The 25076-nt window shown below is 44.0% G+C and overlaps 1 protein-coding gene across 1 annotated transcript; it reads right to left on the bottom strand.

Annotated features, from left to right (window-relative positions):
- Nucleotides 1–1068: 1068 nt before the first annotated feature.
- Nucleotides 1069–24298, bottom strand: LOC146191533 (uncharacterized). The gene is made up of 5 exons (XM_084602053.1): nucleotides 22853–24298; nucleotides 19614–19746; nucleotides 17959–18065; nucleotides 10296–10392; nucleotides 1069–1704 (listed from the first exon to the last, which is right to left on the bottom strand). The coding sequence occupies exons 1-5, from the start codon at nucleotides 23953–23955 to the stop codon at nucleotides 1591–1593; spliced, it is 1554 nt and encodes a 517-aa protein (XP_084458179.1). The 5' UTR covers nucleotides 23956–24298; the 3' UTR covers nucleotides 1069–1590.
- Between the last annotated feature and the right edge of the window lie 778 nt (nucleotides 24299–25076).

Raw genomic sequence — 25076 nt, 5'->3', positions numbered from 1 at the left:
GTTGGTGGTGACAGTCGCCGGTTACACTGTTTTCTAACTCCATACACATAACACGAAGCTGACAGCTCAAAAAAAGGAGGATATGAAGAGCCACATTTGGTAGCTACACCAAACGAACAAGTGGAACCTTATTTTACTTACAGGGATGGACAACTGGTTTAGTGTTGAGCATAGTCGTGGAACAGTGTGGGCAGGGGTAGTAAGTCGAGGAAAGTAAGTGGACAGTGTCACAATGTCAGTTATACAGTCTCATCACAAAGTTTTGGTATTATTCTTTTTCTCTCTCTCCATCCACACCTCAACAATTTGTACAATATACCTAGCACATCAACCAAAGCACAGTCCACCAGTTGTGAACTGCAAAAGGTGAGAGAATAACTGGAAGCGCCATATAAAGTGACAAATGCTGCAGCCAGTGACAACTGCTGACCAAAGCCAAAATTTACAAGCAAAACAAGGCCCTTCCAAGTTTAGTTATGGTCATGCCAGAAGAAGACAAGAAAATGTTGCTTCAGTAGCACAGAAAGTACTGTAGTAGAAAGTCTATACGTGCACCGGGAAATGGCAGTGGAAACCTCACCGCAAAACCTAACACTGCAGGAGTGTTTTGGCATAAATAATCTCTAGCGGAAGAGAGCTAACGTGAAAGTATTTCTGTAACGCCAAAAAATGCATTTTTTTTTCTCCACCAACAGTGTTTATCAGTCTGCATAGTATATTCAGCTTCCTGAAACAAGCCCGGTATGGTCATGCTAAAGTTATGTGTTTGTTTCCTAAAAGGAGAAAAAGATCCAAGGCATAAAACCAATATAGATATACTCCATCCATCTGAATGTACAGTACACACACAAAAAACAATTGAAATACTTAGAGACGGCTGTAATAGAGCGAAAATTTTGAATGCTACAATCAGAAATCGATATCCAGCGCTTGCTGCTGTGACAACTGTTTCCGTCGGATAAACCACATAATTAGCAGTTAAAAGAAAACTTTTGAAGATACTCGGTGTATGACATCATAACATAAAATACTACACTGACCAACTGTTCCAAAAGAAGTGAAACTTCTGCTGTAATACATGTGCAGAGTGTCTGGTGTCTGGGAATGATAAACCCTTATGTTTATTATAAAAAAAAAAACCGTCACGTCTTTCAATGCTAAAAGATTGAAAAAAAAAATGGTCTACATATATTTTTTATGATGTTTAATGGCGCGAGTGTCTTGTTTAATACACAGAGGATGATTTTCACGTGCACTAAAAGCTTTGTACATTGCGCAATGCAACACCTTCGAGTGTAGTGCACGATGAAGTTTTCTTGCTCATACCTTGTTGATAAAATATTTTGTTACCCAAACACAGTGTGTTTTGATGTGAAGACTGTATGGTGTTCCAAGCATGTCACTTATTCAGACTGAAGAAAATAAACGAGATTATAATCATGTGGCATTCCCACTTTAATCAGCACTTGGCTTCACGCATAGGCTGATGAACAGCTTGGTATATGGGTTGGCAGCCAAACGCATGAAAATATGTATTTTTTTAATGGCCTCTACGGCAGTGCTCCAGCAACCTTCTCGACTACCAACAAATTACCGTTTTTTGTAGAGACAAGGCATCAGCTTGAGTGTTGGCAGATGTGGGTGCTGTGTGGTGTTACGAACCTTCTTGAAGTCAAACAGCACAAACATCTTGTTGGATTCATCCTGTCAAAAAAAGAAATGTATGCAACATTAGGAAGCAGGTAAGAACCTATAATAAAAGCGTCACAAACTAGCTCTGAGCTGGTCATATGTAAAATGTAATTACATAAGACATCAGTGGTTCAGGTTTAAAAATTTGCTTTTCATCTAAGCTAGTCTCCAATAAGCTGAAATTCACAAACAATTTGAGGGATAACATGGAAAGTGTGGTGTTAAAAAATGTCAGTCAAGAAACTCGACTAGCTGGTCTAAAAGTAGGAACACAAATGTTTCTGCATAAGGTTGACCTGTTTCTTTTTCAGAATTGTACACTTTGTGCATGAGGGTATAACAATATAGGAATCGGGGCATGGGATTACTTTGGCTACAAGCGCAGAAAAGGAGGGGAGGAAATGATGCCAATGACATTAACTGTGGAAAGTGTCAACGGGGAGGATTATGAATGTAAAGCGAAAACACTCCTTGATGACGCAGCTCGTGAAAAACTCAAAAGGGATCCAAATCTCAACTCCAGACTAATATACCGTATTTACTCGAATCTAACGCGCCCTCGATTGTAACGCGCACCCGTTTTCCGTGACCCCCACCCCCGAAAAAAAAAAAAAGCTCCGATTGTAACGCGCACCCGTTCTCCGCGAAAAAGAGTACCGCGCACCTAACGCTTTCATACAGCAATACAACTTTGTCTCGTTTGGAAAAGCAAAGATTTAATCTCGGTGCACTAAAAAACACACACACAAAAGGAAACGGCTTATCTTGCCAAGATTGTCACTATGCCGGCACAAGGTTCACTCGTCGTCGCTGTCAGACAACTCCTTGTCACTGCTGACGGACCAAAGCATCTCATCCTCGGTGCCGTCCATGGCATTCGATATGCCACATTTTTTAAAGGCCTTGATGACCATGGCAGACGGTATCGTGCACCACGCATCTTTCGCCCATCCAGTGAACTCTTGCCGCGAGGCACGCTTCATTCTGTTGCTGGGAGTGAATTCATGGCAGCCACTCACAAGCCATTCGGTGTACAGCGCCCGAATCCTATCTTTCACTGGCTTGTTCAAGCAAACATCGAGCGGCTGGAGCTGCGATGTCATGCCACCTGGTATCACGACAAGGTCGGTGTTGCACGCAGCGAGCTTGTCCTTGATGCGTTGGTCGAGATGGCACTTGAAAGCGTCGAGCACAAGCATCGCACGCAGGCCCAAACTGCCGCCGGGTCTCTTGCGCCAGACGTTATCGATCCAGTCGGCGACCAAGTCCGTTGTCATCCAACCTTTTTCATTGGCGCGCACAATCACGCCACTCGGAAACACGATTCCTTTCGGGAGCGTCTTGCGCCTGAATATGAGATACGGGGGCAGCTTGTGTCCATCCGCGGTGCAACAAAGCATTGCGGTGACGCGTGTTTTTTCGTGGCCGTAAGACAACACGCGCACTTGCTTCGCCCCCTTCTTTTCAACGGTTGTGGTGGCAGGCATGTCAAAGTACAGCGGTGTCTGATCGGCATTTCCAATCTGGCCGAGGTGGTAGCCGTACTTGCGGCGCAAACTTAGAACGAACCGCTGAAAACTGTGCAGCTTTTCTTCGTACTCTTCAGGCAACTTCTGGCATATCCCTGTCCGCCTTCGAAGAGAAAAGCCTTTTCTCTTCATAAAATTAGACAGCCAGCACCTGCTCGCTTTAAAGTCGCTCCGCGTTAGCCCTGTTTGTAGGGCTAGCTGCATCGCCCGGACTTTGAGCAGGTCCGTCGTCACTGGCCGCTGCGCCGCTCGCTGCTCTAGAACATATTCTGCGAGCCGCTCTTCTATTTCGGTGAACCGGCCCTGCTTCGGTCCACTGAAACCTTTTCGTGTAGCCTTGCTGCCGAAAATCTTTTCCTTCTGCTTGCGCCAGTCCCGCACACATGTTTCCGGAACTCCGAATGCACGTGATGCGGCCCGATTTCCGTCCGTCTCTGCACACACGATGACTTTCCGTTTAAATGCGGCATCATGATGAACTCGACGAATCTTCGGCACGTCCATACTGGTCGGTCAATCGCAGAAAACGGGTAGGCTAACCAAAGCACATGTACCATAGCACACGAAGGACGCTACTGCAACTAGGCATAGACAGCTAGACCAGCTAGTAGGCTCGAAGTGCATACCAGGCGGCCATTTTGAAATGCCGATGGCGATATGATATCGGAGATTTAGGGTCGTACTCGATTCTAGCGCGCACCCAATTTTTGGACACGATATATCGGAAAAAAGGTGCGCGTTAGATTCGAGTAAATACGGTAATCTTCAATTCAAACAGCACCCAGGATCAAAGAGCCTTTATTTGCACCCGAGCTGCAGGGGTGGCTCTGCACACACAACACAAAAAAACTGCCGATGGATCACTTCTTTGTGCATCTCACCTCAATTTAGCCAGTGACCCAGTTCACAGTAGAACAAAAAGAAAAGAGAAAAAGGACATAGCACCCTGCTGCTTTTTGATGAGCTGGTGAAAAACAAGAGTGGGAATATTGTGTTCGCAGAAAATGGACGCGCACCAAATGTCGCTTGGGTTTCCACAATTCGTAGTCTCAATTCTTTTACCAAGGGAAAAGACTATCTGTTCCCTGTGAGGTGAGAGAAGGAAGAAAGAAGCTATCCCGTTCACTGAACTTCAGAAGAATGGCGAGATACAGAGCTTCATTCAGTATGTATCCCATCGTTGGGCTTGGAGAACACAGAAAGCAGTCACTATGCTTTGAAGAAAAATGCTCACACTGCGGCGCCATATCTAAGGAGCCTCGTCAAGGTGCATGCATATACTCTGTGAAAGCAAAACATCTGTGCATCCCACCAACTCCTGTCAATGCTCTGTCCCTTCCTCCCACAACATAGAAACCACATCCCCAAAGAGAAGCAGCAAGGTGTTGTCTACAATATTCCCCCTGTACATAGTGAGATAAAACATTTCAGTGTGAGGGCTAACAACACAAATATTGACGCTGAACGAAGTGCCTTGGCCAAGCACTCCCAATGTTTTGATAACAAAATCTCCTCTGAATGAGTAAGTGAGCTCGGCGGAGAGCTCAATTCATAGATGAGACGAGACTCGTATCGAATTATGGTACTTTCAAAACGCAAACAGGAATGTAAACAGGCGCTTGAGGCCTCTGTCCTCTGCCTACGTGGATGGTTTCTGTCAAATGAACACAAGGAAGCGAGGTCTGCTGCTCGCTGCAAGCTGCCCATTTAGTCAAGCCCCAGAAAAGTGGATGAAGCTAGTACAAAAGCGTTAGGATCTCATTTGAACAGATTGTGGCTTGTGCCAGGAGCCTCTTGTATGTCATGAACTCAACCTGATAGATTTCTGTCAGAGAGAGTCTCTGCTATCATCCGCACACATTTTCGTCATCTTCGTCACTGTGAAGGCGGCACAAAGTTAATTAGAAAAAACTGCCCTTGATGCTTGCAGGTATTCCATTCTCCTCAGCTGCACCTCAAGAAATTAAGTTTGCTGTTTTAGTTAGTTGCCCCAAGCCTTCTGCCATTTATCTTTTGAATTGAATGTGCATTAAATTTATGCAGTCTTTATGGGGTGTGTCAACTTCTTGTATTTCAGTAATCCGAGAATGTGCAGCACACTCATCAGCTCTTTAGTTGCCATCTATGCTGATGTGGCCCCGGACCCAGCAAAATATTATTTTTGAGCTGCGACCTTTTCTATGTTTTGTATGATGTCTCCTACTAAGGGTTGAACTGCGTTTCTTGACTGTAGTGAGTGCTGTGAAAAAGTTCAACGAGTCAGGGCAGATTATACTGCTTTCTATCTTGTCAATTATTATTTTCTCAAGAACTAAACACGCCGTGACACATCCAGCAGTACAAATTGACACCAAGTGTGCTAGTTGTACTATTTTTTGCCAATTTTTCTTGTACTACAGCACTCCCAACATATATTGCTGTTTTTTGAGCCATCTGTGTAAAATCCCATGCAACTAGAATATTTTTCTTTAAGAGCTCGGTACTTTTGTATTACGTGTTTGTGCAGTGTTAGCGTTTTACTAAAGTGCATCAATGCAAGGTCACACACAGCAGGATGGCTGTACCACGACGGCATTGAGCTGTGTCTTTGGACAATATCAGGTCCAGCATTCAATATTTCTAGCTCTTGACATAATAATTTTCAAAACAGAGTAGCAATGACCTGACTTAAGAGTATTGTAGACAAGCACTTAGTGACGATAGGGTAGCAGAGAAGTTTTGGAAAAGACTTAATTTTCAGTATGTCCGTATGTGTGTGCACTATTATGTATGTATGTATGTGCACTCAGCATTATTCGCCTGTCTGCAAGGGACGGTTGATATATTTCTAAGTAAAGGGTATTAATGGGTAGAATTCTGCAGGCACCAGTTGAGACACGCAAACCTAAGCTTTGTAATGAATCTAGGCATTTAAATTATGATGGTCTCGCCTACCCTTACATTATAGTACTTCCATAATCTAATGTTGAACGTACTACAGAGCAATACGTATGTAAATTACAATTACTCTCAGGCCCCCAAAGTTTTGGCGAGAGTACTTTGAGTATGTTCAGGGATCAGGATGTCTTATTTATGACGGCTATATGAAAGAAGAGTGTAAACCTTCGGTCAAAAGAAATGCCTACAAATATGTGCTCCCTTTTAATGGCTAGTATGGGTTTGTTTAGGTGCAGGTAGAGGTCAGCCTGTAAGCATCGTTTCAGTGAAAACAGAACTACCGATTTCTATGTGGAAAACTGATATCTATTTTTGTCTGCCCATGTTGCTAGTTTATTTATTGTTAGCTGAATTTTTATCTTGCATGCTGATATTCTTGTGGATGTGCATGCTATTTGAAGGTCGTCAACAAAAACTAAAAAAAATTTGGGATTTATTTTGGATATGGAATTCATTTTAACTACAGAGTACCCCATTCTCCTGAACAAAGTTAAGAAGTTCTTCGAGAGGGTTGAGCCCAGGCTTGTTTTAAATGAATGGTTTAAAAGGAAGTCAGTCAAGCAGTTCAACATCCTGTCTTGGATGCCTAGATCTACTAGATCGCAGAGAATAATGACCCTTAATGTCGTGTAATATGCTTTCTCCATATTGAAGAAGACTGCAAGGCAGTGCTGTCTGCGTATAAACGCTTCTCGGACAGTATTTTCGAGTCTAGCTATGTGGTTGGTTGTTAAGCACCCAGTCCTAAACCGACATTGATAAATGTTGAGAAGTTTGCGCGCTTCTAGGACAAAGGTAAATCGGATATCCAGAACACGTTCGAAAAATTTGGCAAGGTAGCATGTAAGTGCTATGGGCCTCTAACTACTAGGGGAAGTAGGCGTTTCTCCAGGTTTTAGAAAAGGTACTATAATGGTTTTTTTCCAAGCTTCAGGTATTTTTTTCTTATTATGTTAAAAAAGTTTCAAAAGTACTTTTACAGCAGGCTTGGAAAGGTGAGCCAACATTTCCTATTGCACTTCATCGGGCCATGCAGCAGTTTGCTTTCCAACAGACAGTAATCTGTTACTTTCCTGGCAAGTAATTGAACTACTGTATGCAATGGTTTTATACTGTAAAAATGCCCGTCTATGGTAAGTGGAAGTACTGCAGCAAAGTATATCTCCCTGCTCCTCTACAGTTGTTTCTGTGCCTGGCATTGTCAAAAAGGAAATTATATATAATGAGTAACTGCCATTTAGCTTTTGAATTTGCTCTCACACGTTTTGCGAAGTGGTCAAGCTCTTTAAAGAGCAGATATACTTTTGCCGTGACGCCTTTTCAGCATTTAACCAGATGATTGTGGTTTTGATATCCAGTGAGCCAAATGCAGTTTACATTGCCGGAGTTTCATCGGGATGACTGATGATGAGGGTGACAGGCTGATCATGATAGGCAGACGAGCAATTCAATATGGACTATCTAAAACATCCCATTTGAAATCAGTACAAATAGAAGACGAACAAACTAAAAGGTAAATTTAAACACCTCATTTTCTGTGAGTATGGGGAGTAGTACGTAGGCTCACTTGAGTTTCACAAACAGATATGGCTGCATAAAATAAAATTCTATAAATGCTAGAAAGCTGATATCGAGAACCTATTTTCTCACTTCCCTAAAGACATGAATAGGCATTAAAATTTCCTACTACTAGATACGGTTTTGGAAGCTGCTGTGAAAGATCCTTTAAATCGTAGACAGTTACCCCGAGGTATCCCTTGTGGTACAGAGAACATACTGCGACAGCCTTACAAGCAAGCAAAGTGGCTGCTACAGCTTCGAATCGAATCTGGTTTCCAATTTCAGCTCATGAGCTGCGATGTCAGTTTTCATTATGATGGCTACGCCGCCCGAGATGCTGCTCACCAGCTTCCGGTCAAGAAGAAAACCTGCGTAATTGTTAAAAAAATTTGTATTTTGAGGACCTAAATTTGCTTTTTGAGGACAAAGTAACTGGAGAGAATGTGACAAGAATGTCTTTTATGGCACTAGAATTTTTCAAGAGTCCTCTACGATTCCACAATATTATGAATGCCGCCTCATTATTGCGTACAAATGGAGTGAAAAATTTTTTTCAGCCCTACAACTCAGGGCCTGTCCTTCTATTCTTTTTGACCGTCCAAGGAACGCCGCCATCCGTCCAATGTTGACAGCATGGCGTTGCCTTGGCCTTGGAGACGTTGTTTAGGCCCTGCCTCATGGGGAAAAACCTTCAGGCCCGCTGACCCATATGCAAACTTTACAAGAACAGCCAGGTTTGCAAAATGTACAATTGCCAGCGCTTGCCTTGGGCTGGCAGCGAAAGTCAGAACACAACTACGTAGCCGCACTATTTTCATATGTAGCAGTGGAAGTGCCCCGATTGTGGTCAATCCTGTCACTGTGCGAGCAACATCGCCCCAGGCTTTTGAGGCTTAAGAAAGGATATGCATGTATGGACGATTGCTTGCAGGGCTAGTCAGCAATACCCCTAGACAGCCCCTCATTTCGGAACACACTCAAGTTAACTGATGCAAGACCAGTAACATTCAAATTAACACTAACAGAGACCACAGCAGGTGTCCGAATAACCAGAATTTCTGAATTAAGAGAGTTCAAATTAAGGAGGCTTTACTGTGCAAGACATGCTCGCCACTGTTTCACAACAAATAGCTGTTCAATACAACTGCATCTTGTTCACAGTTGCACATCAGTGTGTGAAGCCTCCATTTTTCGGCTACCCGACGAGCCCTGAAGGTGCAGCTACCACCTACGAGCATCCATCCATGACCCACACACCAACGTCGCCTCTCCAGAGACCTCCACCCATCTCCATCCAATACCAAGAATGCTTCACCTACCTAGATATTTGAGCAGCCTCTCGATACCACAAGCCTATGATGAAAGCAAATTGAAAGATGGGTTGATTGCCTAGCAACTGTACTGTGTATCCAATACACAAATGGCAGAGAGATTCTAATGCTGGTATATAACCCCTTACATAATTTGTGTTGCCCATCTGTAACTTTCTTTTTCACAGAAAATAGTTTCTGATAACAGGGGGCAGACGTTTAAAATGCATGTGGAAATTCTTCAAAGCAGTGAACTGCATGGACCCCGCCAGCACCTTCACACCGGTGCCCAAATGTGTGGGGAGCATGCGGAAAGAGAAAAAGCAATAAATGCTCCCGAGAATCTTTTAGCCAGCGATTTCTGCTGTCTCAGGTGTTGCTGGTCACTAAGAACTGAGCTGTCTTTGAATGCCTCGGCCCGCCACCCACAGCAGAGTCCTTGCACCCCCAACTTCGCCGGTCTCCTGGGATTTGAACCCTATTAACTACTACGGATTACAGAAATGCAAACGAGGCACTGTTTGCACTTCATTGCCATGCAGTCAGCTTCAAAACGAAGTAAGTGGTGCAATGACTTCTCAAAGTAGAGGACCTGACTGAACACATAAGTACTTTCTCGGTGACGCCCAGCTATATGAGGAAGCGGAAAGGGAAAAAGCCATAAATGGTCTCCCAGCTCTCAGCGAAGATGGACAGTCTGTCTTGTGTCAAGGATGCATGTTGTTCATTTTTGGGACCCTTCTTCTCACGCCCTCTTGAGGACATGGCAATGACTTGCTTTGGCGGTCTAAATGTTCACCCACTGTGACACCATAACAGTCCAAAAACAGATTTTTTTTTTTTTATAAACAAATGTGTTAACACTCATCTACATCAATAGTATCAACAAAGAACCAGCATGCTGCTTCAGTCAGCCAGTGTAGCAAACCACGCATGCAAAAGCCACACCTTCAAAAACACACACACAAAAAAAAAAGATACACAAACGGCTTATGCACCAACTTTTGAGTACTGTTTCTCAATAGTATATGTTGGTTCCGTAGCAAACCAAATGAAAATGATTCATTACGAGATAGGTGAGAATAATTGATATTTCTTTTTAATCTTGGCTTGTCCCATGACAACAGTGATGCACAACCCAGAAGTCCACATTTCTCATGTAAGAAAATAAACTTGATTTGATATGACTTGACTTGACATGAACAAAACCATTCCTTCACCTGAATCGCGATGTCTATGGCGAAGAGAGACTGCATAGCAAGCTTACCATGTTCTCGGGCTCAAAGCCAAACTTCTTCATTGTCTTTGCAAATCCCTGAGTTGATGAAAGCCTGCTCTTGACTTCAGCAATCTTCAATATACCGCTGAAAAAAAAAAAAAAAGAACTTATGCATTAACAACTCAACATCCCGTCACAAATGAGATCAGACCAAACCAGTAGTAGTGGGCAAAACAATGTAGCACTGCCAAAGCTTGCTCCAGTGCCACACCTCTACAGGTCTAAGGCAAATGATACAAACGACCTCAAATGATGTTTCCAACTGATTAACGCACTCTCTCGATGGATCAAAAGTAAAATGCGCCCTTGCTATGAGGCATAAAGAAACATCAAATCTAATACTCACCTCATGCTTCTGTCCAAAATCTCAAATATCTGTGTACAAATAAACTGCTTTCTTTTTTTTTTATTTCTTTTTCTGTGAGATCGTAAACAATGCATGCTCTCTATCATTACCCCACACACAAGATTAGGCTTTAGCTCCGTGCTGTCCGAGGGCAGTAGCATTGAGGAAAGACACGAAGTGTGCTAAGGTGCAAGGCTTTGGCAGTCAGTTCCTGAAGCTTTTGCAGCTAGATATGACTCAAGCTGGTTGAACACCGAGCACACTTAAAAAAAAAAAAAAAAAGAAGAAGCAATGTACCACACCACAAACCTACATCTGGGCAGTTCTTTTCTCCTCTGCACTCTATTCTTTTTGCACATGCAACGACTCGCGTGACATGCGTCCGCTGCACGCCGAAAGACAAAGTGAATTCCACAGGCGCCAGAGCAGCCACATGCGTTGTAGCGCAGTCACATGCACTGGGACCTGTGAAGAAGTCTTAAGAGCCTGGCACATGCCGAAGACAAGGAAGCAGCGCTGGCATGGGAGCTTTGGAATGCTCGGGACCTTCGCCTCGGCTGGATGCTGCCGCTGCCTCGTTTTCAGTTTCTCCTCAAATAAATGTGGCTGCAGTTGCCCCTGCCTGGCGACCACTACACACAAGCCACCGCAAATCCACATCACAACACTACTTTCCTCTTTAAAACAGGTGTGTAAAAATCACTGTGGTGGTAGCCAAGGAAAAGGGATGGCAAAATCATTCAATAATTGCTGGCATAAAAGCAGTCTAGAAGAAAGTCTTTGCACACATACACATTAACTAATCAAAGAAAATATGTGAAATGCCCAGAACATCATAGTAAAGAAGAAGAAAACAAGACGAAATACTGGAACCCCAAGACAAGAAACACAGATGCACATAGGAAAGTAGTTCATGCGAGACTTAAGCAGTCAATGCAAAATCAGAAGGTTTTACCGCACGTTTTAACTACTCCAATCAGCGCATATTAAGGATATCTGGACTTTTCAGCTCGTAAAAATCTGGACTTTTCAGCTCGTAAAAAAAAAATTCCAGCAAGGCCTCTGAGACGTTCATGGCACCGATAGCAAGAAACGCTACTGCATCCAGGTGCTGTATGATGAAGTCAATGAGATTAAGCATATAGTGATTTCCCTTGCCCGACTTCAGAGATAGTCTGGGCCAATGAAATACCGTGTAAATGCCTGTAAGGGTCACATTTTTTTCCAGATTCGAGGGCCAATTTTCGGTATGTGGCCCATACACGCGACATACGAAAAAAGAATTTTTTTTTTCAAGTAAAAACAGACCAATGAGTGAATGTGCGGCGTTGGTGCTGTGCTCTGGTGCATGTTCATCCCCCAAGATGTCATCTTCAGTCCTGTTTAAATGTTTGAAATCCAAGTCACCTTGAAACTACATGATACAAAGTCCTTAGAGAAGGAGTTCCATACAGACGAAATCCAGCCAAGCACAATCACCAGCGGTGCAATCTTCAGCCAGCCGATTGGCGTATCGTCGTGACTGCTGCTTGCCAACCATTCTGAGTACTGCCATCGGAATTCAGCCTTAAAAGGCCGATTGATGCTGACATCCAGGAGTTGCAGCATGCCGGTGAGGCCACCCGGAATAACGGCCATGTCTGTGCGGATGCTGCGAAGGTGTTCTTTAACCCTATCCATCAAATGACTGTGAAAGCTGTCGAAGATGAAGAGCGATCGTTTGGCCAGCATGGCGCCTGGGCGATTCTGCCTAACGCTTTTTATTCAGTCGAGCACAAGCTCATCGTTCATCCAGCCCTTTCCTTGGGCTCGAATAACAACTCCTTTTGGGGTAAGCGATGTTAGGAATCCTTTTTCCTTTTCAAGATGACACAGGAGGGCAGCTTCCGCCCGTCCGCGGTGACGCACAGCATAACAGTGCACCGTTGGTGCTCTGTGCCAGTTGTCTGCCCAGAAACACCCTTCTTCACCTTCCTTTCAACTGTGCGGTTCTCAGGGCAGTCGATCCACACGGGGGTCCAGTCGGCATTTGCTATCTGAAACAATATACCGTATTTACTCGAATCTAACGCGCCCTCGATTGTAACGCGCACCCATTTTTCGTGACCCCCACCCCCGAAAAAAAAAAAAGCTCCGATTGTAACACGCACCCGTTCTCCGCGAAAAAGAGTACCGCGCACCTAACGCTTTCATACAGCAATACAACTTCGTCTCGTTTGGAAAAGCAAAGATTTAATCTCGGTGCACTAAAAAACACACACACAAAAGGAAACGGCTTATCTTGCCAAGATTGTCACTATGCCGGCACAAGGTTCACTCGTCGTCGCTGTCAGACAACTCCTTGTCACTGCTGACGGACCAAAGCATCTCATCCTCGGTGCCGTCCATGGCATTCGATATGCCACATTTTTTAAAGGCCTTGATGACCATGGCAGACGGTATCGTGCATTACGCATCTTTCGCCCATCCAGTGAACTCTTGCAGCGAGGCACGCTTCATTCTGTTGCTGGGAGTGAATTCATGGCAGCCACTCACAAGCCATTCGGTGTAGAGCACCCGAATCCTATCTTTCAGTGGCTTGTTCAAGCAAACATCGAGCGGCTGGAGCTGCGATGTCATGCCACCTGGTATCACGACAAGGTCGGTGTTGCACGCAGCGAGCTTGTCCTTGATGCGTTGGTCGAGATGGCACTTGAAAGCGTCGAGCACAAGCATCGCACGCAGGCCCAAACTGCCGCCGGGTCTCTTGCGCCAGACGTTATCGATCCAGTCGGCGACCAAGTCCGTTGTCATCCAACCTTTTTCATTGGCGCGCACAATCACGCCACTCGGAAACACGATTCCTTTCGGGAGCGTCTTGCGCCTGAATATGAGATACGGGGGCAGCTTGTGTCCATCCGCGGTGCAACAAAGCATTGCGGTGACGCGTGTTTTTTCGTGGCCGGAAGACAACACGCGCACTTGCTTCGCCCCCTTCTTTTCAACGGTTGTGGTGGCAGGCATGTCAAAGTACAGCGGTGTCTGATTGGCATTTCCAATCTGGCCGAGGTGGTAGCCGTACTTGCGGCGCAAACTTAGAACGAACCGCTGAAAACTGTGCAGCTTTTCTTCGTACTCTTCAGGTAACTTCTGGCATATCCCTGTCCGCCTTCGAAGAGAAAAGCCTTTTCTCTTCATAAAATTAGACAGCCAGCACCTGCTCGCTTTAAAGTTGCTCCGCGTTAGCCCTGTTTGTAGGGCTAGCTGCATCGCCCGGACGGAGGCTATGCCCGGACTTTGAGCAGGTCCGTCGTCACTGGCCGCTGCGCCGCTCGCTGCACTAGAACATATTCTGCGAGCCGCTCTTCTATTTCGGTGAACCGGCCCTGCTTCGGTCCACTGAAACCTTTTCGTGTAGCCTTGCTGCCGAAAATCTTTTCCTTCTGCTTGCGCCAGTCCCGCACGCATGTCTCCGGAACTCCGAATGCACGTGATGCGGCCCGATTTCCGTCCGTCTCTGCACACACGATGACTTTCCTTTTAAATGCGGCATCATAATGAGCTCGACGAATCTTCGGCACGTCCATACTGGTCGGTCAATCGCAGAAAACGGGTAGGCTAACCAAAGCACATGTACCAAAGCACACGAAGGACGCTACTGCAGCTAGGCATAGACAGCTAGACCAGCTAGTAGGCTCGAAGTGCATACCAGGCGGCCATTTTGAAATGCCGATGGCGATATGATGTCGGAGCTAACCAAAGCACATGTACCAAAGCACACGAAGGACGCTACTGCAGCTAGGCATAGACAGCTAGACCAGCTAGTAGGCTCGAAGTGCATACCAGGCGGCCATTTTGAAATGCCGATGGCGATATGATGTCGGAGATTTAGGGTCGTACTCGATTCTAACGCGCACCCAATTTTTGGACACGATATATCGGAAAAAAGGTGCGCGTTAGATTCGAGTAAATACGGTAATAGTTGTTCTCATGGCAGACCGATGACATACTTTTGAAAGCTGAGCACCTTGTTGGTGTAGTCGGGGGGTAGCTGCTGGCACAGCGTGATTTTTCACCGAAAGGATAGGTCCTTTCTCTTTAGAAATCTTATAACCAACCGACACTATCTTTGAAGTCTCCGCGCGGTATGCTTCTTGCACTTGCCAAGGCTTGTGTCTTCACGCGCAGCATGTCCGTTGTCAACGCATAGCCATTGTTCCGCACTTCCATTGCATAGCGGAGCAGCTCTTCTTCCAGCTCGGGATACTTGTACGGCTTGCCTCCAAAAGCATGCCTTTTGTAGCTGGTGTTCTTCAACACACCCTTTTGGTTGCATCATCTTCGAATGCACCTTTGCAAGTCAAATTTTCTGCCCGCCGCACGCTTGCCGTGTTCGAGGGAAAATTCCACTACTTTCTATTTAAAGCCTGCTGTGTAGCTATCAATATGCTTGCCCATTGTGCTAGAATGGCAACGCTCGACGGCAATTCATGAAAAATAAAGCAGAAAGCACACAAGAGCCGCAACAACGACGTGCGACCACACCAACCACACTGCCACTACTCATGTGCCTTTGAAAGCCGCAAAACAAAGCTGGGGTGGCCCCGGCTAGCGATACCAATGCCAATATGAAATGCGGAAGATCGCGGCAGACAGAAGATATGATGATGACCTGCGACTTCAAGCACCATCTGTGGACGGCATCTGAAAGCTTCTGTGCATGTGCATTTTGAAGGCTATTCCTGCGTGGGTCGTGGAAAGTTTGGCTGCAGCCCGGCCCTTACATAGATTTCTTTTTTAAATATTTGCTTCGGGAAATAGAGGGTGCCATCCATACATGGGTCCGGCCCTTACACGCGTTTATATGGTAAACTGCGACACCTTGAAATTGTGTTATGTTAAGAGACATAGGCCTAAAAGGCTATGCCAATCTTGCATTCGTGTGCTATCCTCAGGCAGATGTCACAAGATTTCAAAAAACATTTTACATCAGCACACATGTAAGTAGATGTCACCTGGTAGACGGTAACTGGTCATCATACTCATATACTCTCATTTGCAGGTTGCAAGATGCCAGACTGGAACACAGTGAAATTTTCACCAGGGTATGGTTAAAACACCAGCAAGGAATGTCAGTCCACACCAAAAAGTTCACAGAGTCCACACAGTAACTGATGCCTTTTCCTGAATGAAGCAACCTGCCAAGCTTGCTGAAATTTCTCAGGTTACTTTGCTGCTCAGCTATGTTTCTTTTTGGCATCTTCAGAGCAGCCAATTACAGAAACCTTCAGAGATGTGGTGGGTTTCAACTGTGTGTGGCAAATGGCAGAAACTAGTGAAGAGGTATGAGGGGACGTCATTTCTGCTTACATCTGCCAAGTTTCTTTCTCCAGGATAGCAGCTTACTCCATAGCAAGGTTCGGATCATGTGGCACCCAAATATCTATCATGTTGCCCAGGGCAAGGTTATACAGAGGTCGATCCATATAACTTGCCAATGGAGTACACTGCATACACCATCAAATTATTCTGTTTCCTGCTATTGATACAATGAACATCTCAGAAGCCTTGCTGGAAATTTTTTTTTATGAGCTGAAAGTCTAAATCTTTTTATTATGCACTGACTGGAAGAGTCAGGTAAAAACCTTGACCTACCAGTACAGAAGCAACATCCTACTTGTCTTCGCTGCAAAAAAAAAAACCTTCTTGCACAAAATAATGCTGCACAATCAATGATGGTGGTACCACCAGCGTTTAATGGATGACCAGCTTTTGGGCAAATGTGTATTTTAACACTAGCATGTCTGCTGACAATTAAGGAGCATTTGTGCCTTTCCTGTCAAAGGCAGCATACAAATCAGACTTCCTCAAGTTGTAAAAATTTAAAGGCATGTAGTATTTCATAGCTACTTAAGCCAACGCATATGGACACGAGAAGTGCTTTCTTTGCATCCCGTTCTGCCGTCACTGGCCTTGTGCCCAACTCGGTGCCCGTGTACTATTCGACACATCCTTGGAAGCAATATGAAAGTCTTAGGTAAGGTTTCCAAACTGGTCACAAAGAATCCACCAAGGTGATTGATTTTTCAACAAGTCAGCACTCTTTCCTTCACCATACTTCACTCTTTCCCAACTCCATTAACATTAGGGAAATTATGGGCTCTGAGCAAGTCTGGCATGTCAGCAAGAGCAGCAAGGGTTTTACATATCTGTTTTTAGAAACGACTTCGAGCACAGGATGGCAAAAGCATTGAAACTGCCTGCAAACGGCACGCTCCCAAAGCCCTTAAAACACCTTAGGAGCATAGGCCATTCTGATTCTGTGACCAAAGTAACTGAAGATTATAATTATCTAGAACGTTTCATAAAAAGAAACACGTACAAGGGTTTTTCACCATGCATGGTGGTTTCCTTTGTTCTTGGTGTTCGACCAGACTGAATCAAACCCACAGCTACAAGGCATAGTAAAACTTTCCATTTGAACACGTCAAGTTGCTAAAAGAACAGCCATGTGTTACAGAACCAGAAAAACTAGTGAAATATGGTACGGTATCTTAGCCCAAAGTTTGCAAAATACATTAACTAATCACCTTGGCACAACAATGATGAAGTGCTTAAAAAAGAATGCTTTTACTTCCAAACATTCCTTTACCCGTGTCAAAAATCTTGGAATATTAATAAGTATAAAAACATCTATCATTTGGTATTCACTAGGCAGGCACTAATATCAAATCTACATCCTAATTCACTAACTACTATCAATGACTAAAATATTCACTTTAAATCATTTAAAATAAAATCAAGGGAAAGCTGCATACTTTCTTTTTTCAAAACTGCAGTTGTATGGTTTCAGTCTCAGGTCTAATGTGCCGAAATTTAATCCTAGAACTAAGTGTCGTGTAACTTTCAAATGAAATGTTGGAATCTGTTATCCTAACTCAGAACATACCAGATGGCATTTACATTTTTATTATGAACCAGCCAATTTCTGCTTGCTCTTCAAACCATATTTTGTTAGTAATACCACAATTAAACAAGCTCTATTTTATTGCAAAATCAAATACGATTAGAAAAACATTTCAACTCACTGGCAACAAGCCTTCTCATTTGTAAATGCCCATGCTTAAGAACAGTGTTGTCATTGCTTTTATTACTATAGTTAGCAGACTAGATCACGCTACCCTTAGGACTTTTCATACACCACTATTCTTTCTGCTTGACTGAAACTGCACTCCCCTCTTTCTTTAAGACATTCTTGCCTGTAGGATTCCCCAAATAAAATAATCACAGAAGTAGCCATGATCAAATTGGCCCACAACTACTCACCCTTTCTTCAGTATGCGATTTGCTTCCAGGACAAACGTATTAAGGTTGGTTCCCATGAGTGACAAACAGAACACAGCAACGTCAACAGCTTGATTGGGAAGAGGGACCTGTAGAATGCAAAGAACAAGGAGAACAGTTATCTGCCTCTGCATACTAAGTGACCTGGAGAACTGGCAGGAAGTCAACATCACATTAGGAAGCATGATGTTAAAAAGGTACACACATTTTTAAACACAGAGAGCTTAAAGCAAAGAATGTTACAGAGCGTACAGCTGATGTGCTGTGAAGATGAAGGCCTAAAATGGATTAATAGTGGAGCAAGAGGTTGATTACAAAATGGTTTGGTTTATGAAGTTTAATGTCCAGAGTTACTAAGGCTATGCGAGACACCGTAGTGGAGGGCTCTGAAAATTCCGATCAGCTGGTGTTCTTTAATGCGCAGTGACATCGCACAGCAGATGGGCAGCTTGCTTTCCACCTCCATCGAAAAGTGGCAGAGATGGATTAGAGTGAATAAGTAGAAGCCGCATGCATATACAGCAATGGCTACCCATAAGACCACTGCGACTACATGATTGAATAAATCAATTACATATTATGGTAAGGTGCCACATGTCTGATGCAGCCAACATGTGACCCGGCAATAGTGGCCAATTTCATTCTTTTTTTTCTATTTATTATCACTAGCACCATTTGCCAAAACAAAATCGTGTTTAACAGCAGAATGACAAACAAAACATAAACATAAATATTTATAACATAAGCAACATGAGAGTATTGCTTTAAAACAATTTCCTCGTGAAAGCAAGGAAGCAGGAGCAGCTTGTACTATACATGAACACAATAAGCTCAGCCAAATACTACAATAAGGTACGGCATTTAAATTCAAACACGAGATTACATGAGCTCTCCAACAGTAGCGATTCCATTTTTTTTTTTTTTCGGTCACCACATGCAACATGGTAGTGGTAAGCAGCAGCTATGAATGACAATAGAGGTCATGTATGCTTCAGACTGGGCTCAAAACTCCAATAGAGGCACAACACAATAGGGCATGCAGTGCATGTAACTGATGTAGTCCAGGGCAAAGATACCATCTAGAAGAAGAAAATTGAGTGACAATCAAACCTGCGTGGAAGTCTACCGAGGTCTGCAGCTGTGAGAAGCCAAGATAAACATAATTTACACACTTTGTGTAGTCACAACCTCCCTTTTATATACAACAATATTCTACAAGTGACTTAGAAGCACAATTAATAAGAATTTGCATGTGAATTTGCATACAAAAACATGTTGTGTTTTAAACTGACTGCCCAGTTTTGTTGCACACACAGCCTTACACAAACTTTCATGTAAATAACAAGATGCTTCATGATCTGACAAATTCCCGGAGTTTTTTTATCATAAACACTCTCAAAGAAACCAGTGAAATGGTTAAGAGAGAGGAGTAAAAAAGCAGATATAAGTAAACATTCATAGCAACAGGTATAAGCATCTGAAAGCGTCTGTGGAATGCCATAGAAAACACTGTAAGGCTACCAACAGTCATTTTATATAATTGCGAATTCAGCACATGAAATGTCTTACAAGCTGACATGCTGAGCTGGTTAAACTTCCTTGTAAGAATGGTTTCCAGAAAGCAACAGCCAGCTCACCTTGCTCATGTCACAGACTGTGACATGCTCATTCAGGGCAACCAGGTCAAAAGAATGAACCTTGTTCTTTGTGAGCTCTTGAGCTATCTTTGCTTCACCACAGCCAAGGTCAGCAATAACCGTTGACTTGGGCCTGGATATAGGCAAGCGTCATGTTTGTAAACAAAGGTGGCGCTGCGATCAGCAGCGACGAGGGGTGTAGGCAAAAACACAGTGTGCCTACACTGCGCCTTGCGGCGCTGCCTTCGAAACCAGTTCGTGCATGCAAATATTCTGAAGCATAAGCTTTGCTTGTGCGTAGAAATAATTTAGTCTATGCCTAGAGAGTAGTTCAGCACTTTACTAGCCGATTAGTGCTGGAATTACCTGGCGAAGAGCACTGAATTGGCTTCCTTCTCCGTGGTCTCAACAGGGCGCGGCTACGGCGGCCACTGTAGAAACGTTGCACTGTATACTGATAGATTAAATTAAATGAAAACGGGAAATCGCAATGTATAAGAAAAACTAATATACAGTGAACATTGTCCAACTTCCGTGCCTATGGTTAGCGCATGCAAGGACGATGATATGAATGATTGAAAGTGTGTTTTTCATATGACGACTATTTTGATGGTACGTTTTCTGCTACTCAAAGCACAGAACAATATTACCAGCAACTATACTGAACTAGAAATCATATTTCTAGCTAACTGTACCAGCAAATTAAGTCCTAGAATTTCACTGAATAAGATGAACTTAATCTTTTAGTCCTTTGTAACATTTGCCTAGTACACACTGCCAACTTGTTTTCGCCTTCTCGATTAAAAGGGGTTTGACGTCTGTTTAATCACACAGATGTAGCGAGGGTCATTTACAAGTCAATATATACATGAAGGCTCGTAAGAATGGTCTAATTTTGTTTTTGTATTTTGCTATGAGCGCAAATACAATGTTCTCCACGATGTCCCCGATCGCTTGCAGTGCAATTTGTGCAATCTGCTGAGCCTTTTTAAAACACCGGGAAAATTTTTATTCAAATGCACGTCATCTTTAGGGTTGCAGGTGGTTAATTTGTTCATTATGATCTTAATGACCTTCAAAAAGAAAATTTAATACTCTGAGAAATAGCACTGCTTGACTTTGTCCGGACCCTAATGATGTTCACTCGATTTCTAGGACCGTGGATGAAGAATCACTTGTTGAAATTCGGGAAAGTGAAAACAGAGAAAAGCTACTTCCCAACTCTGGGCCTGTTTTGGCAATATCGTGCTGGAGTGACCGTTCAAGGTAACTGCAGTTACCTTCGCAGCAGCTTTTGTGTCCTGTACGAAAATATGCACGGGCAGTACTGCAGATGAATGAAATTCACAGCGCGGTTTCCTAGCTGCTCACGGAATCTAACTTCTTATGGCCTGGTAGTATATACACCAAAACGTGCACGAGCTGCAGGCGTTTGTTATTGCGCTATTCGTCGTGTAGCCGAAAAGCAATCATGACAATTAAGATGAGTTACAAACGAACTGATTAAGTTTCAGTGAAGAAGTGCAACACACGTTAGCTGCGGAGACAATCCGTCGTCAAAGGGTCTACAATTGTAGCGCTCAACACCTCTGCCATTCGCTCTCATCTTTATCCGACTATAAAAAACAAGTGAAAACAGGTACCATTTTAATTTTTGTGTCTTGTGGTGTAACCAACCGCACCACACCTTGCAACAGAATTATGTTCGAAAAACGCAGCAAGCGCCGCGCATCCAATGCAGACGGCCCATGCTTTTGCCTACACCACGAAAGTCACTGCTGTCGTCAGCGCTGCCGCATCTCCACTGACATCACGGGCTGACACTTGTCTATAGAGGTCAGGAAATTAGATCGCATGAACCTAGCCATTCAAACCAACCTGTCCAACTAAAACTCAAATTAACTGTGCAACTCCAAAGCTCCCTGTATTGCAACTTTCTGGTAGTTCTTTTTTTTGTTATTGTTGTTTTACTGAGGTAGTGTGAATGGAGTGTGAACGTAGGTTAGCCTGACGTTATGTCAAGCAGAAGCTGCCAACTCGGGCCTCTCCTCTCATATGGGAGAGGTGACATCAAAATCAGCCTACCAGAACCCTTTGCATTCACGTTGCCCCTAGTACACGCAGGCACAAACATACAACTTTATTAAAGTGTGGCTTGATTAAAGCGAGGCTTGAAATGAGGTGTGACAGCCTACACTATCGCGTCATGCCTTTAAAGGCGGAGCTTAAGCGTCCCCCGCAATTCTTATTGTTTTTCGCTGCTCATTGCATTGCACCGAACAACATTAAGCGTGAGATCACGTGGTGCACTATGTCACTGATTAATATTCAAGCCAAACTGATATGCGATGCAATACCTAGTATAGATATTGAGCCGGTAGCAAAAAAATCACAAAGAGATTCATGCGGCATATACGTGTGAGTGTTATTATCTACAGCACGCCACATGATTACGTTATCACATATGTAAAGAAATGGAAGAGACAATAATGCTTGTTTCTGAATCATCATGCGGTAGAAATTTCCTTTTAAGTGACTTAGACCACATGAGATCTCCCGTAGCCATTGACCTTTTTTTCAGGTGAAGGTTTTGAAATCAGTGGGATCATAATAGCTTTGTGGCCGGAGAAGTGGACACTTCCATGAAGTGGACGCTCCCAGGGGCATGCTTGTGATTTCCTGAGGCTTTATACGACAGGCTTCAAATGGAAGGTGAAAGGGTCCCATGTATTCAATTCTCATCTCACTCTTTCCTACGAAAAGAGCTACCCGAGTTGGCTGCTCATCTAGCTCCTGACGTCTCACAACCCGCCGACCAACCACATGCCCGGCAACTTCCATGACCGAAAGAGAAATGAGCGCTGGCGCACCACTGCACCTACCTATCACTGCCCAACGATCTCACCTACCAACTACCACCTGCCACCATAAGAAACAAAAAGCTCATTTGACAAATTATTGATGTAACAAATTTTACATTTTCTAGGCTGAAACATTAAATATACCTGAGGAAAATGAAACACAAGCATCAAACAGCGTTTAATGAAATGGCATCAAGAAGCCTTACAGTACAGTACAAAGAAGCCTTACAGTGCAAAATGTTCTTTCCTGTACCTGACTGCTGCATAGTTTTCCAGCCCTACCAACACAGTGAAATATCTGGTTACATGATATACAGCTGTTGTTCACAATTGCTATTTGCTTGAAATGTACAATGAGAAACAGAAAATGAGACTTACATGCTACGTAATGTGTCTATGATGACATCGACAGGGTTCACAGGCCACTTAGCTACTTGCTGTTCGAATCCTTCATGGTAAACTTCGAACGACTTAGGGTCACTCTCAAATGACTGAACTGCTTCATCACTTGCAGTCGTGTATAGCTCTTCATTAAGCATGCGAAACTGTGCTGCTCGTATTCTGGCAAGTGCCCTCTCTCGAACGTCGGCAGATGAGGCAAGAGTTAACGGTCGCCTTCGTTGATTAGCGGACTTTTTCACCGAACAGTCAGCAACAGGTTGCTTAGCAAGTGTTTCTTTTTTCAGTGACAATTCCTCGTCTGTACCAAAAGGAATGTTCAGGCTTGAAAGTTTTGACGATGGCTGTTCACTGCGTTCTTGTAAAGTGAAGTTACTAAACGACTTACGCGTCTCTTCTTCTGCTGATAAAGTAACATTGCTTTCCTCATCCACTTTTCCTGTGGGCTTTCCCTTTTTTCTTCTATGTTCCCTCTTGCTTGACGAATGTGATTCTTTAGTAAGGTCTTCAGAAGCCTTACTTGAGGCACATTTCTGAATCGCAGTGTCTTCTCTTTCAAGCGGCTTTCGTTTCTTTTTTTTTCGCTTCTTTTTTCGTTTCTCGCCTTCTGCGTCCACACTGTCGGCCTGCCGAGGTGGGCACGTTTTAGTGAGATGCGGTAATCCGGTACTAGTTTCATCTGGGTCTAAACCCCTCAAGATCGAAGTGACACCGCTCCTTAGCTCTTCAATGAGCTTGGCCTCGTTCACGTCGTCCCCTGCTTCGCGCCCGCGTTTTTTTACTTTTCTGGCGTTTCCTTTCGTGGGTATGCATGGCTTGGCATCATCATAGCAGAGGTCGTCACTCGCTTCGCGCCTCGCTTTCTTTGCTTTCTCAACGAATTCACTCACTCTAAAATCGTTCTTCCGCTTTTTAGGAAGCAAACCGATTTCCGAACCCACCACGTCAGTGCCATGCTTCTTTTTCGTCTTTTTGCGTCGTTTATCGCCTGTAAAGCGAGCACGCTTACAGTCAAGATCTGAAGACTCACTTTGTGAACGTCCTTTACTTTTCCTTGCCGGTGACACAAGCATCAGATCCATGCTAGCAGCGTGGACTGTGTTCGTCGGAGGTCGTGAATGATTGGTTACATACGAAACACGATTAACCTTTCGCACCCCTAAGTTGTAATTCCAATGAACAATATGCTCCGAGAACGACGTTCACCATTCCGAACACATTAACGTATTCTTGCGCTGTTCAGTCGTATTAAAGGCGTTGTTGCTGAGACTATTTGTACTGGCAATACCCTATCGATACGCAGGACAAGCCCCGTCGTACACCACACCTTGTCACTTTACACTACGATGAAACACGATGACAAGCACAGCACAAAACCAACAAAACCACAACCATACCACGTGTTTATTCACATGCGAAGCACTGCTAGATAGACAGATGTTCAACAGCGTTGTGCCATTGCCAGCTAGACAGAAGAGCACAAATTCCCTCTAAGCCCCCCTGAATGATGTGTTGTGGTAGTAACGGTAGTAACAGTAGTAACACATCTGTCTTGAAGAAAGTTGTCAGCAAACTTAATTTTGCACGTGTTCAATGTATCAATGTATTCGAACAGCGGTGGCAAAAATGTTGCAAAAACTAGGGTGGTTGCAACTGATCCACTGCGGACCCTACCACTGCTCTTTTTGCGTGTGTACTGAGAACTTCCACAGATGGCGGTACTTACCCACTTCACTGGCGTAACGCGGCAACTTTAAAAGCAGCCTTGTAGGGAAAAAAAAAAAAAAAGTTTCTGTCCTCGGTAGTTTTGATCTCTCTAAAAAGAGGTGGTGGTGGTGGTAAAAACGTTTATTGTATATTTGGAGGTTTTACGCGGAGCCTTAAGGGTATCGGCCTTACAATACTGGGTGGAGACCCTAGTCAGGGACCCCGAGCAGGGTCGCCTCCCAGTCCTTCCGGGAAGGGTTAGGGAAGGAGGGAAGGGATGGGTTTCGTTGGCAGGCCCACACCATGTGGTAGGTGTCAGCCACCTCCCCACAGTACTGGCACTGGCCAGTGAATTGGGAATAAAAATGTTTAAGTACTGCCGGGCGCAGCATCGTGTTAGTGAAGAGGCGCAGGAGCAGCCTCTCGTTCGCTTTTCCTAACCCCTTGCAGGGGTTAGGGTATTTGCGACGCGAGTTTTGATAAAAAAAATTACAAT

Source organism: Amblyomma maculatum, chromosome 4 (genome assembly GCF_055883805.1).
Source record: "Amblyomma maculatum isolate TAMU_Amacu chromosome 4, ASM5588380v1, whole genome shotgun sequence".
Classification (NCBI taxonomy): Eukaryota; Metazoa; Arthropoda; class Arachnida; order Ixodida; family Ixodidae; genus Amblyomma; species Amblyomma maculatum.
Note: the sequence above shows the minus strand (reverse complement) of the source record. Positions and strands in the feature narration are given on the sequence as shown.